Consider the following 14,838-nt stretch of genomic DNA (forward strand, 5'->3'; position numbering starts at 1 on the left):
AAAAGGTACTCACAACTTTTGTCTGTAACACAGCTGACAAAATGATGAATCAGATGTTTATCTTAATTTAAATGTCAAATAATCCATCAGAGCTTGAGCTTGTCAATCAATGAGTTGAGTATATAATCCAGGCTTACACTATACTAATAAATAAGATATTAAGCAAAAAGAGCACAGTTTTTTCCCACTCTATCTGAAATGTACCCCTAACAATAGGATCACTCAAATAAAGTTTGGATAAAACAATTAGGACAATTAAAACAAAACTGACATAAGGTTACATTTCTTTAACATGGGAATGGGGTTTTTACTGAATGCATTATGTTTTTTACTTTGTATAAGCTTCACGTAGACCACTTACATTTGGTATTCACTTAACTTATTTGTTTTACTCTTCATTCTTATAGTCTATAGATTACATATACCTAAACATGCCACAACTTTTAAGCACATTGAAATAAAATGTGAATTAAGACAAGTATCACATATGAGAAAGGTTTATGACATCACCTTTTACCAGCTAGAAATTATTTTCTTGGGTTAAGTTTTTAAAAATCAAGAGCAAAACTACTGGGATAAATGAATTACACACCACAGACACACCTTCATCAGATTCAGCCACACTTGTCTTGACCCAAATTTGGAATATTTTGCCTCAGCTTTTGTTGTAACAGCATAATATTACAGTGAATCATCTCACTTGACATTAAAAATGTGTCTTTCAGTAGGCTGCTGTCTAAGAAGAAGAAAAATAAAACAGCATGGGCTCCTTCCTCAAGTAGGTTCCAAACAAGCAAGTCACACTTCCCATTCCACCTCAGCACCTATGTCTGCAAGTTCATTCACTGTGAAGAAAGTCTAACCATGGTGAATGGAAAATGTTGTCACCAGTGGACTTCTGGTGCTATGAGTAATCTTAGCCACAGATGTACAAAGAGCTAGCTATTGATTTTACACAGTGGAGCTTTTAAAGTGTGCTGAGCTGAAAACTTCTGGAAACATTTGTCAGAGTTCTGCTCTCTTGAAGAACTGTCACACAACACTTGTACGGGAAGTCACGTCTGTGCTTGAGAAGACATTGCTTGCATCCAGTTCTTCTTTTAATAATCTTTTGTCCATACCAGTGATGCATGCAGCTCATAAACCAGGGTAGAGAGGAACATAGAAAAAAAAGGAGTGGGATGAGGTTGGCCACCTAACAAAAACCATGGCACCAATGTTAAAAAATAAAAAATGTAAATCTAAATTTGAGCTTTTCATGATAGAAATCATGTACAAAAGGAGCCATTCACTCTGGATTATTTGGATTTATTTGCTCCTTTAATTCTATTGTTTCTTAAAACTCAGATCTTGGGATTTAGAATTACTTAGTATCAATCAAATTATTATTAAGTTTTCATTTTAAATTCCAGTAGTTCAGTGCTGGGAAACTTTGGAAAACGAAAAAAGGATAATCAAATCTAGAATAGAGGAACTGTCCAGATGTTAGCAAGTGTAGCACTGAAAACAGTGGATTCTGCTACTGCCATTGTACAACCATTCTATGACATCACTGGTGTTATCTAACTTGAGAGAAAGTCCTCAGCCACAGAAAACAACACTCCTGTTTTCACAAAATGTAGCTCTTCTCATGCAAAGCACTTAGACCTGAAACTTCTCGAGCTTTTAGGGCTCTTTTCACAATATGCTACCAGATATAATGACATATGTCGACTTAAACAAACGGTATATCCAACTTATATCCAAATATTTGAGAGGGAAATACTGCTGCAGCATAAATAAAAGAAAAAAGAATGTCAATCTTACAGGCTGTGCTAACTTTGAAGACTACACAGCAGATTCTGGCAAACCTCATAACTTTAATCAGCAACAGGGGAAGAGATGCTAAGCCTCTTATCTTTACTAGATACAGATCCAAGTGTTGATACCCTAACGTCTGCATGCTGTGATAAATTAAAAAACAGAAATCTTCAGGCCATTTATGATTAATGTAAAAGAGCATAGTTGTTTTTTTCTGGTCTTTTTCAAAATGTATATCAAAGAAGATGATGCAGTACACTACATCAACCAAGGGTTACTCTTTAACAGGTACATCAGGCCATACACTGCAAAAAAACTGAAGCCATATCAAGTGTTTTTGTCTCATTTAAAGTAAAAACTGTCTATTTATACTTTATATGAGCCACATGCAACTGGTCAGTCCAGAAAAATGTCTTATTTTAAGTTATTTACAGACAAAAAAAAACAGGTCTGAATTGCTTATGTCAAGTAAAAATAAAATCTGCCTGTGAAACAAGGAAAATTTGCTTAAAACTGTAAGTTACTTTCCTCTTGTTCCATCGGCAGATTCTTTTACTTATAAGCAATATAGACCTAATTTCTCACTTAAAATGACTTGAGATAAGACATTTTTCTGGACTGGTCAGGTGAATGTGGCTCATATTAGGTTTAAAAAGGCAGTTTCTACTGAAACATTAACAATGATAAGAGAGTGTGACTGGGAAATGGATATACAGGGAACACATGTTTAAATCAGGGAAAAGCTTAATGTACCTTTAAACATAAATACAACTATTCATGCAACATTGCTGAAAACAGGTACAGCAGCCATCACTTCAAGCCCTAAAAACGACTGGGGGTTGAAAGTTGGATGTGTATTTCCGCCTTTCACCAAGGCCACATTTCTTTCATTTTCTTTTCTGAGTTCGCATTAAGTCTTTATATCTTACTTTTGAAAAGAGAGTGGATAGAGAGAGAGCTGAGAGCGGGGAATGACATGTGGCAGAGGGCCACAGGTTGTAATTGAACCCGGACTGTCTGCCTCGAGGACTACAGCCTCTGCACATGAGGCAAGCGATTTGACCACGAGGCAAACCAGCGCCCCAGTGAAGTCATATTTCTAAAGTATTTTTAGTACATTCATTAATTATTCCCTTATAAATCCTTGTGTTTCCCGGATTTATAAACACATTTTACAAAAGGAATCCATATCATCTTTGCTTGAAAATAACTTGGAAAAGATTTTAAGGTTGTAAGACATTTTTTTACAGCTGGAAACATCCAATTAATCACTCAGATTAGCACAGACTTACTTTTGCTTCCTGTCCTCAAAGTGAGTCTTATAATGAAGACACTTTTTAGGTATGGTGCCCTAAAGCCTGGAGTCTGCTGCAGGAGGATTTGGGTTGAAGGTACTGGAGGAAGATGAAGGTACTGGAGGAAGATGAATCAGACAGCATATGCTTTGACTGATGACTTTCTGTTTTGTGATCCAGAATATGTTAAACGTGTTTGAAATTGTTCTGTGTTACATGTAGAGCCCAACCGATTAATCGGGCAGATTATGCCCGTCACCAATTAATTAACATCGGCCAAAATGTAGCCGATTATAAAAATCTTTGCTCCGCAGAGATTCTGTCGCTCCTGCGTATCTGTGTGTTGGGCTGCACACTGCCCGAGTGCCCGGCCTCTCCATCCACCATTATGTAATGTAAGATTATAGAACGACACCTTAACGTCGCGAAAGTTGCTTTTTTGGGAGATAAACAGAGATAAATACGACTGTCATTTCCCATGTCCACCATTATCTATTGTAAGACTACAATACAGTGTTTTAACGTTGTGTAAGTTGCTCATTGTGTGTTTACAGTTTTAATTTTTTTTCTACTTACTGTGTTTTAAGTTTGACTTCTTTATTTATTATTGTGTTTACAGCTTGTTCTTATTTATCATTGGTTAACACTACAGTTCTTATGTTGACAGTTTTATAATTTAAGTTCCTTGTTTTAATTTAATAGTGTTCTGTCTCTGTCTTGAATCATATGGATATTATGATAATTTGTGTTCATATACAGTATATATCCTGTGTAAATCATTGAATTTATTATATTTATATCAGCCGATATATCGGATATCAGCCGATATATCGGATATCGGCTTTTTTTTGCCCCCCAGTATCGTTATTGGCACTGGCCCAAAAAATCCCATATCGGTCGGGCTCTAGTTAAATGTCTTTGCAATGCCTGCCTGACAAAAGACTTCTTCCAGTTGGATAACCTCACGCTTTGGACCATCCTGCATGTTCCTCTGATCTGAATCACATTGAGAACATTTGGGGATGGATGGCAAGCAGTGGATGGAAGTGATCAATAAGAATGATGGAGCTTCTCATTACTAAGTCATTTTTGGAACTTTTATTTCTACTTTAGTGGAATTTTTCTGATGACAAGCCTATTTCAGTTTTCTTTCCCAGTAAATTGGTCACTCAATTTTTCATTTCCCTCCCATTTCTTCCTTATGTATTTTTGAAACTCTGCTTATATAACCTTTTTAAAATCCAACAGTGCAGAATGTAAATTCTTGCAATCTTTCAACTGGTCTTAAAATTTTGATCCTGTGTGTAAAGCAATTGAAAGCAATAAACTTAGTCCAACCTCGTAGAACTAAGGTAATAGAAATAAAGAAGTCAGTGAGCCTTTGGAGAGCACTTGCTTTATTTTAAATATGTCATCATTGGTTTAGCCTGCATACAGTAAAGTATCAGCAAATTACTACACAGTACAAAGGTGGACTGCTGCCACACCAGTTTGCAGCTTTGCCAGTATGTAACATCAACAGCCATGGTCAATGTCTGACAGCCAGGCCAGCATATTCCTTCATTTAAACTCCATTTAAAACTATTCATTTGAGATACAAAATCACCAGGACACCTGTGTGTCAGGGTGTTATCTACCACAGCACAGACTTCAGTTAGGCAGTGTGGTACTTTACTGACACTATAGCAAAACAAAACAAAAAAGTCATCATAGATTATACATTAACTTTGTTGACTCTCAGAGATAGAAAGTTGGCATCTGAAAATACATGATTGTAGTTGTTACACAAAATAAGGTTAGGGGGAGGTCACAATTTGATTGGTTCCCCCTTTTCTAATTTTCAAGCACTTTCCATTTTTTCAGAGAAAGAAAAAAAACTCCAATTGTTGTGTGTAAACACAAATCCTGTCTTTGCACTTTTTGACCTGTGTATGGCTTTAAATGGCGTTTAAAGACTCTGCGAGAAAAGAAAGTAATAAAACACAAATCTTTGCAAAGCTTTCAACATGTACATACTAGGGTTTCCATCGGGCCAGGAGCATGCAGACAGTGCAAGGTAGTAACCATGTGTCTGGTTAGATTACTGAGGCACACATCAGAACTATCTGTAACTGTGATTGGTTCTTTTTGAGCCAATTACCTTTGTCTAGCTCACTCTTCTTTTTACAGTGTAAATGAAAACGAAATCACAGCAGTTCTCTATGTATCATATAGCAAACCCACTTCCTGTGCAACACCATTAAGGCTTTCCATGACTCGATGTTTCACAGCAGGAAGCCACTAATTGCAACTCTACCTCATCTCTAAAACAGAAACTCATTTCATACGTTATGATTTTAAGCCTTATAGGGATACAAATGTGTGCTTTTCATTTTCTTTTCTACACTTTTTGTTTCTGTAATATAACAAGCACCAAGTCTCAAAAATCATAATGTTAGTACACATGGACTCATAAGAGATAAATGTCCCTGCTAGTGGTTTCATTGGTATTTTGTACTTTTCAGCAAAACCATGCACAACCAACACTTCAAAAAACACAAATAAAAAGTAAGTAAAGAGAGAAGTAAAGAGCAATTCAAAAAGAAACTTAAGATTAAGAACATGGAGGTTTGTAAGGTTATGGCCCATAGTCTTGGAGGAAGAATATGATGGAAAAATATAATTCACTCAGTCACAGAGACAAAATAACACAAACTGTCATAGTCTGATGAAATAAGTAGTGGAACTATAGACTCAAGCCTCTTATAGAATCAAGTGCAGACTCTCCTAGCTCCTCTCCAGGTCACCCAGGTAGGAAGTCACCTGTGAAGACACAAAGAGAGAAAATGTCAGATTGAACACAAATTATGGCCACCGAATATTTTGTTTGATTTTTTGCAGAAGCAGGCAAGTGTGTTAAGACTTTTGTGACCACGGCGGCCTAACTGGGGCGGACCCACACAATCAGGGAATGAAGTATGTGAGCATGTACACAAATTAATAGCATTTTAACCCTTCTGTCACCACTAGTATTGCCCAAATTCAAAAAAAGTTAGAGAAAGCAACATTTAAGTGTTCTTATCCAATCCTACTCCTTTACTGTCTTAACTGTCCAATGCAGGAGCAGCTCTGACCGACAGAATCTGTAGACTCATTCTTTTGGCCTTGCAAGTCAAAGGCAGTCTAATCATACACTCCCAGTAATGACACATAACATGCACTCTTCTCGCTGCTATTTCCATGGTAACACTACAAGTAAACATTTCCTGTGGACAGCAAAGAGGAAGTCCAAGACCAGGAGTCTCATATAACAAAGTGCTGCGTGTGGTCTCTGTACAGTTCAAGTAAAATATGTTCTTATTTTCATAAAGGCTTCTGTACAGCACCTAGATTAAAATCAATCATCATTGGACCACTTCAGATTAAACCATTTATCAGGTGCACTGCATTAAATGCACCAATATGGCTCTTCAAAAGTTTTAGTCTGTAGGTCACCTTATGACAGAACGGGATAAAAGGTTTTTACTTTTATTCATATCTGTTAAGGACAGATTTTAAAAGGGCTCCTGCTCGAAGAGAAGGCAATATTCAGAGTGATTTCTTACACTCAGTCTCAATAAAGGGCTCCATTTAACAACTACTGTATGCTTAGGTACAGGCTGACACTATTAGCGGCTGGGTCATACTAGCACAGCAAAAATGAAGTTTGTATTCAGCTGATTTATCATTTTTAAAATGGTGTTTCTTTGAAAGGAAGGAAAAATCTAATGAAAACTTTTCAGGCCAAGTTCTAGGTCTGTGACTTTGAGTTTAAATTCAAAGAGAGCCACAAGAACATACTGTCTTCAAATTACTGACCTCGAACTATACAAACGAAGACAGGTGTTAACCCTGGGCTCAACTACTCAGTGCAACAACTGGATGTTATACATTCCACAGTGACTAATTCATGCACAATATTAAACAAGCAAGACAACTCATATATCAAAATAATGGCATGCATGGCCAGCTTGAGGTATGACTGACCAGTAAATGTCTTTCTTCTAAATTCCACACACAACACCCCATAATGAATACTTGAAAAAAGTTTTTTTTTTTTGTTTTTTTTTTCAAATTTATTAAACATAAAAACTGAGGACATCCCATGTACATAAGTATTCACAACCATTGCTCAGTACTTTGTTGATGCACCTTTTGCAGCAATTACAGCTTCAAGGAATTTTGAATATGATGCCACAAGCTTGGCACACCTATCTTTGGGCAGTTTGGCTCATTCCTCTGTGCATCACCTCTCTAGCTCCATCAGGTTGAATGGGGAGCGTCGGTGCACAGCCATTTTCAGATCTCTCTAGAGATGTTCTGTCAGATTTAAGTTTGGGCTCTGGCTGGGCCACACAGAGTTCACCTGAAGCCACTATTTTGATATCTGGGCTGTGTTCTGAGGGTCACTGTCCAGCTGAAAGATGAATCGTTGTTAAAATCTCTCTGGAGCAGGTTTTCATCCAGGATGTCTCTGTACATTGCTGCATTTATATTCCCCTCAGCCCTGACCAGTCTCCCAGTTCCTGCTGCTAAAAAATCCCCACAGCATGATACTGCCACCACCATGCTTCACTGTAGAGATGGTATTGGCCAGGTGATGAGCAGTGCCTGGTTTCCTCCAAACATGACGCCTGGCATTTACGCCAAAAAGTTAAATCTTTGTCTCATCAGACCAGAGAATTTTCTTTTTCATGATCTGAGGGTCCTATAAGACAAACTCCAGGTGGGCTGCCATGTGCATTTTATGAAGGAGTGACTTCCTTCTGGCCATTCTACCAAACAGGTCTGATTGGTGGTTTACTGCAAAGATAGCTGTTATGGACATGTGATTTATTTTCTAAAACAAACAAACAAAAAACATTTTCACATTGCCATTATGTGTGTGTAGAATTTTGAAGAAAAAAGTGAATTTATTCCATTTTAGATTGAAGATGTAACATGACAAAATGTGGAAAAAGTAAAGCACTGTGAATACTTTCTGGATGCACTGTAGATGGTTTTGGTTGTGTCTGTCTTTAACTGTCATATCATAAATTGCTGCAGAATACTTACACAAAACAAAAATAATGTCCATGAACATGTTTCATTCCAAACCCAGCAGCTCTACGTCAAAGATGAGGGTGGCATTTGGAGGAATGATGCCCGGGTGGCCTTTGTTTCCATAAGCGTAGTCAGGTGAGCAGGTCAACTTGGCCCTTTGGCCGACACTCATCTGGAGGAAGGAGAAGACAGATGATACAACCAGAGGAGGGGCACAGAAACAGCAAGGGTCATTTAGAGCTGCTAATCTGAGAAAGAGATAATTAGAGCATAGTGCACGGTCTGCAGTTTACGTCGGATAATAAAGCACAGGGGAGTGAAAACATCCCTCTTACCATTAGAGCTTCATTATGAGGGCCTAAGACCCTGATGTTAAAAACTCAGTTTGTTCCAGTTCATTACTTGCAATTTTATGACATCTCTCATTTAGCAGTGCACTGAAATGAGTTCTAGACAATTTGAGAAACATTAAAACAACCAGGGCTCAATGTGAACTTTTTGTCACATTTGATGCACAGCATTGTGGAAATGAAATCCATGATCAAATTAGTATTTGGCAAGATTAGTTATCAAATCAGTAAACTTAGTCAGGCTTAGGAGATAAATGTGGCTGTAACTCACAAATCTTTTGACCATTTATCGTCAGTCCTGACAGATGTTTTCACTCCTTTGGAAATATGTACTAAGCAAAAATTAATAAGGGAATTGAACAGTTGCCCACCTTTGCCAAAGCAGATATTTTTCAACCTGGATGACAAAATTTTACCCAGTTTGGGTCCCTATGCTCTGGTTGAGATGCAATCGAATTGTGACTCATCATTCCAGTTGCTTTGTATGATAAAACCTAGTTTTTACTGTTTTTGAGATACACAATAACAATCTTTTCAGCCCCATACACAGCAATGGGAGAGCATAAAACCAATCTGCAATGAATCCAAAAGACCTGATCACAGGCAGCACCATTCACCCACCAACACATCTGAATGCTGCACAGTGGGATCGATGTGACACAGACATGTGTCTGTTCTGGATTTGCCACTGTTGGTGTTGTTTATGTTAGCTAACATCACCATGTTAATAAATGAACATAGTGTATTTTTACAGATGAACTACTGTTACTGTCAGGGGCAATGAGTGTTTTCTGTCTTCAGTTTGAATCACTCGACTGAACGATGACTGAGAAAGCTTCTTAGTTGTCTGGCCTTTTCTAAGAAGCTGTGCCATACTAAGAATACCATTTTCTGAGAGTATAAATGAGCACAACCAGTAGAATAAGTATCAGTTACAAAGCCTACACTCTACAAAGCGCTCGTTTATATAAAAGATACTCTATACACTGAGTATACTTCCAGACGTGAAGCCTACCTGCACCACACCCTCCTCCCAGCCTCGGATCACCTCCTGCTTGCCAATCTTGAATCTGAAAGGCTTGTCCCTGTCACGAGATGAGTCGAACTTGCGCCCATCTGTGAGGGAGCCTGCAAACGAGAGGATGGAGAGATGCACAAATTCAGACAGAAAGTAAAGGAATAAAGACTCAGCCAAAGTGACCAATTTACAGCCAATAAAATAAAAATCTCTACCAAATTAGGACAAAATACCAGTGAATGTGCAGCTATACAGAACATAATCAGTTAAACAGTAACCTGAGTTTACAGATGAATTTGTGCATTGGGGGTCTTGATTTACAGGGGATTTTCTTTTTTTAATTTGTAGTTTGCTTACAGTCTGAGATATACTGACCAATCATGATTCTGTAAGCTTTGGTGTGTGGGAAAAACAGTGTGCATGAAGAGCAAAAGCAGTAAGTATGCACACTGCTGTGATGATTTCCTGGCTCCCATTTGCAGTAACCTGGTGGTGATGTATTCCTTTCAAACAGATTTCTGTACTTGATAAAATTTCAACCTGTTGATTGTATGTAAATTACAAGGTGACAGGTCTCCTTTTCAGGTTTAAACCACCCATTTAAGTCATAAGCGTCTGTGTGTCCCTGTGGCACACAAGCTGTAACTCAGAAATCCTGACAGTATCCTCTTTACTCACAATGAGCTTTTGAACTTTTTGTTTTAATCTAAAAATGCTGCACACAACTACTCCCGATGTCTAAATCCTTTATTGACAGATGAGCTGTGATAAGCTCCACAGCCATGCTGATGTGGCATTTTGATAGTTAGAAGCAGTTATCAGGATCATTATTATCCACAAGTAATTCTGACTTGGCAGTCGTGACTGCAGCTGTTCACTTCTTTCCAAGACAACTAAATGATGTCCTAAAGGTTTTAACCTTAGTGCAACTGGCTTCAGACCAGGACTGGTTGCTTTAGAAAAACAAGCACAAAGTCTGTCTTTATTAAAAAAAAAATACAAAAAAATTTGGTTTATTAACAAAAGCCAGGGGAAAATTTTTGTGATAGAATCCACAGACGGATCAATATATTAAGTAACAAAAACTGCACAATAATCATTACAAATGTAAAATCTTTGAAAGTTAGGTTTATTGTTAAACCTTGGATAACATCCAGCTGGGTGTTCCCACTCGGAACTTGGAAATTCCGACTTCTGAGTACAGATGGAACACAGCATATGAGGCTCCCTACTCCCTTTGTAAGCCTGTCTTGGGAGGAGTTATGGGTATTTGACGCCTATCCCTCCAAAGAGTCACAAAGCAGTTAGTTGTGATAAACTCACCATTTTAGCGAGTCTTGTGCTGGGCTGTATTCAGAATCTCTCTACAACAGCTGAATATTTATAGGTTTAAACGTCTGCACAGGTTCATTATGAACATTCAGCATTGTTACTTGATGTTTATGACAGCACAACATCCCCTCTTTAAGCTATCCAGTAGTACTTGCTGGAACAGGCTATCTTATATCTCTATCAGAAAATATTAAACATGCTTTGATAAAGTTAGTGTTTTTTGGATTTGGCAGATAATAATTGTGGACAATAAAGGGATTCCAAATATATCCAAAAGTGCAGAGTGGGTTTAATTGTGAAAACTGGGAGAAACACTTGCATCAGTGCATAGAATACCACCTCTGCAACACTATATATATTTATAAAACTGTTAATAACACTAGCAATGCTGGATGTGTGATCGTTGGTTGTGAAGTGAACGTGTGTGTACCATGGGAGAATGTGCAACATTGCACTTATTGTTGGGCACATCAGGGGGCGTCTGACAAAACATAGCCTCTGATGCACGCAGTGGTGTGGGTGTCCTGTCCTCTTTCTGGACATTCAGAAAGCACACTAATGAAACGATCTGTTCACTGACTGGTCCTATCAAAGTATCAAAGCCAATACACAAAATTTCCCAGCACTACCAAACAACACAGTGTTGACATTTTCACACGCCAGCCATTTCCTGCAAGCCGAGAGCAGCATATCCATGTTTTGATCTTCACTCGGATGTCTACATTTAAAAAGGCTTGTGTAATGGAATATCCTGTTTCAAGTCACATCTCAAGGCCGCTTTGTACACTGACAGGAAAAGGGACCGCCCAGAGAGAAAACCCTGTAGTTTGAGTGAGAGGAAAAAAGAAAAAAAGGATGCAGGCTCATGCCTAAAAAAAAAACTTCACTGTGTAAGGCCCAAATCGGGTCTTACTTCAGGTTACGTAATCGTGAAGCAAAGAGGCTTGTATTACAGGGTGAGTTATGTCTGTCTTACCAGGCAGAGAGACCGAGACCAAGAGCAGCATTACCAGACCAAGAACAGGTGCAAACAAATTTACAGTCTAGTATGCTGTGGGCAAATCCGTCTGATATCTAATTTTGCAGCAGATCCCATGTTTTATAGTTTGTGCTGTTTTCACCTGTAACTTATTTTAACACATTTGCTGCTGTGCTTGCAGCCTGACTGTGAATGGCAACTGCATCTGTCTGTCATCCACCATCATAGACCAGAAATAAATACCCCAAAACAACTACGAGACTGGTCGCTGTGATATTTAGTCCTGACATTTATACTCCCCAGAGGATAAATCCAGATGGCAATCCTTTAGATTTCTTGATCGTGGGTTGAAATTGGTGATACTGAGTTCCATAAACTGTTGGATGGACTGCAGTGAAATTTGAAACATTGAATGAGAGTACTATTCACAAAGTAATCCTTAAATTTTTAATATGGCACCATAAATAGGCTCAGTTGCTCACAAATGAACTGCTGCTTCTTTGTGTTGAAAGATAGTCATCAAAGTACATCATTCTGACGTTCTTATCTAAAACAATAGCCCTGTTTGACCTGAAAACTGCTGAAAAGCAAATTACCAATAGCACATGTTCAAATTCCAACATTAGCATTTAGCTTAAAGCTCAACTGTACCTAAGTACTCAAGTGTGACTGCTTAACTTAGACTTATAAGGGGAAAAAAAGACATTAGCTTCTTAATCCACTCCTGAACTGACAGATATGTGACTGTGAAAGACAAATTAAATCATTTTAAAATAATTCTTTTTTAAAATAATCACCAGTTTTAGCTCCCAGTGAATATTTCTCCAACCCTTGAGTTTATTGGGTCCTATGTGAATGTTTGGTTTAGTCAGAGAAATTACACCCTATCAACCTCAGCATTACATGAATTTATAACAAAATGAATTACAAGTTGAAGTTCAATGTATAATATGCTCAAAATAGATAATATGATTGATAAAAAATGATAACACACCAAGACATAAAGGGAGATGGAGTATGAATAGCACAAATATTCACTATCGTGTGTGTGGTTCACATATTACAGGAATAATAGGCTACAAGCCATTACTGCAGTCGCACAGACGGTTATAATCGGCTCAACGAAACGCCACCAACCCCCCCAAAAAACTCCAACAAAGAGCTAAAAGCGCAGAAATCAGACGGTATTTAAACCCCGCTGTCTGCTCTGTCTGTCTGGGCCTCTGTGTGAACCCTGCGGCGGAATCCGTCTGCGTCTCCTTTGATTCTTTTATTAATTCCCCCGACGAGGCAAATACTACATTATTCACTCATGTTGATGGGACTTAAACGGACCACTCGGGCCAAAAACTGGAGCGTGCATTATTTTACGCATCGGAAAATTCAGTGTTGGCACCAAGACATACCTCCACTGCTCCTGATATATAATCATATGCGAGTGTTAGGATGTGCTTCCAGAGAGTAAAATGTGGGGAAGGGGTTAAATTTTCATGCTGCGCAGTCGGTGACAGTCATGCCTCTTTGCCCTACTGAGAAATCATTCATTGCCTGGGAGATTTTGGGGAAAACATGTCTGCTGTGCATGGTTTAATGCACTCCACAGCACTTTAAAGTGCTCCAGTATCACTATTATAATGCTCCTGTGAGGATTTGCAGTTTTTGCTGTGATACTTATAGGATTACAACGGTTGGCTATTTTTCTAACGGGTGTAGTAGACAGTTGCCTACAGTCATCACTCCACTTGTACGGCCTTCATGAGTACAAATAACCAACTAGAGTAGCTCTATGTCCAGGATTTGTCCACGCATGCAGGATCCCAAGTTTTACATTAGAACTCACCAACATAATGCACCACACACGTCTGTCCTTTTTTGGGGAAAGTCCTTCCTGTGGAGAAACCAAAGAGGCGCTTAATATCACGGCATACTACGCAATTAAGGCGGTGTTTCTGCGGTTTTATTAGATATGTGCAAGCAGATTAGTGCAATCGTTCACTTCGCTAAAAAATACAAACATGTTTCGCATTCGTGAAGTCGACTTACCGTCACCCGGGGTTATGGTCTCGATTTCGACTCCCATTTTAACGGTGTTTTCTGGAGCTGCACCCGGCAACACTCTTCCCTTCCCGCAGTCTGTCTGTCTGCTCCTCCGGCGGATGTTCTCAGCTGTCTGTCTGTCTCCCTCTCTTGGATCTCTGCGGGCAGACCAACGTCAATTACTCATATCAGCGACAGCACTTCCGCCCAAAACTTTCAGAATAAAACTCAAGTCACGTTACAAGCAGGTTACAAGCAGCTTTAAAGCATCATTCGCGAGTCAAAAACAAACAAAAAAAAATAGATAAGAATCAGAATCCTGCAAATCACCAAATTTTATAGTGTATCCAGCATGACCACGTTTCACGTAAGAAATATAAAGATATTTAAATTAACAAAAATCTTCAACACTAAACCATTCTCCTGAAACGACTCAAGATTCTGGAATACAAGAAATACTGTATGCAATAAAAACAGAGCAATACTACTAACTACTTACAACTACTAACCGGACGGATAACTTTCTAGTTCTTATTTTGGAAAAACAGATACACAGTTGAAGACCACAACAAAATGTAATACACACCGCTAAAAATCCCCCCCCCCCCCCCCCCCACACACACACACACACACACACACACACACACACACACACACACACACACACACACACTATACAAGTTTAAAATCTTAAAGTCAGTTAAGTTTATTTTTGTAGAGGAAAAAAAAGCAGATTAAAGACATGCCACAAAACTTAAGTCATTTAAAATGTCAACTTTTTGGCTTTGATAAAAACACTAAAAGAAAAAAAAAGAAAAAAAAAGATGGAACCAGTCAGTTCTGAGGAAAAAAAAAAGGTGTGGAATCAAGAAAACACACAGAAACACACAGACACACAGAAACACACAGACACAGACACACACACAGACACACAGACACACAGACACACACACACACACACACACA

At 38.5% G+C, this 14,838-nt stretch overlaps 1 protein-coding gene across 1 annotated transcript; it reads right to left on the minus strand.

Moving 5' to 3' along the window:
- Positions 1–4,842: 4,842 nt before the first annotated feature.
- On the minus strand, positions 4,843–14,036 carry fkbp1ab (FKBP prolyl isomerase 1Ab). The gene is made up of 5 exons (XM_074682399.1): positions 13,879–14,036; positions 13,676–13,723; positions 9,522–9,634; positions 8,169–8,328; positions 4,843–5,897 (listed from the first exon to the last, which is right to left on the minus strand). The coding sequence occupies exons 1-4, from the start codon at positions 13,913–13,915 to the stop codon at positions 8,200–8,202; spliced, it is 327 nt and encodes a 108-aa protein (XP_074538500.1). The 5' UTR covers positions 13,916–14,036; the 3' UTR covers positions 4,843–5,897; positions 8,169–8,199.
- Between the last annotated feature and the right edge of the window lie 802 nt (positions 14,037–14,838).

The sequence above is a fragment of the Halichoeres trimaculatus genome, unplaced genomic scaffold (genome assembly GCF_033239565.1).
Source record: "Halichoeres trimaculatus isolate MK-OKI-2021-1 unplaced genomic scaffold, fHalTri1.1 fHalTri1_scaffold_11, whole genome shotgun sequence".
Taxonomy (NCBI): domain Eukaryota; kingdom Metazoa; phylum Chordata; class Actinopteri; order Labriformes; family Labridae; genus Halichoeres; species Halichoeres trimaculatus.

Bases quoted from the DNA above. Each gene is read 5' to 3' on its own strand.
- fkbp1ab (XM_074682399.1), bottom strand. From the start codon at position 13,915: ATGGGAGTCGAAATCGAGACCATAACCCCGGGTGACG. The intron at 13,724-13,878 runs GTAAGTCGACTT...GTTTCTCCACAG, and splicing joins GACCATAACCCCGGGTGACG to GAAGGACTTTCCCCAAAAAA. The intron at 8,329-9,521 runs GTAGGCTTCACG...TCCTTCCTCCAG, and splicing joins GGGAGGAGGGTGTGGTGCAG to ATGAGTGTCGGCCAAAGGGC.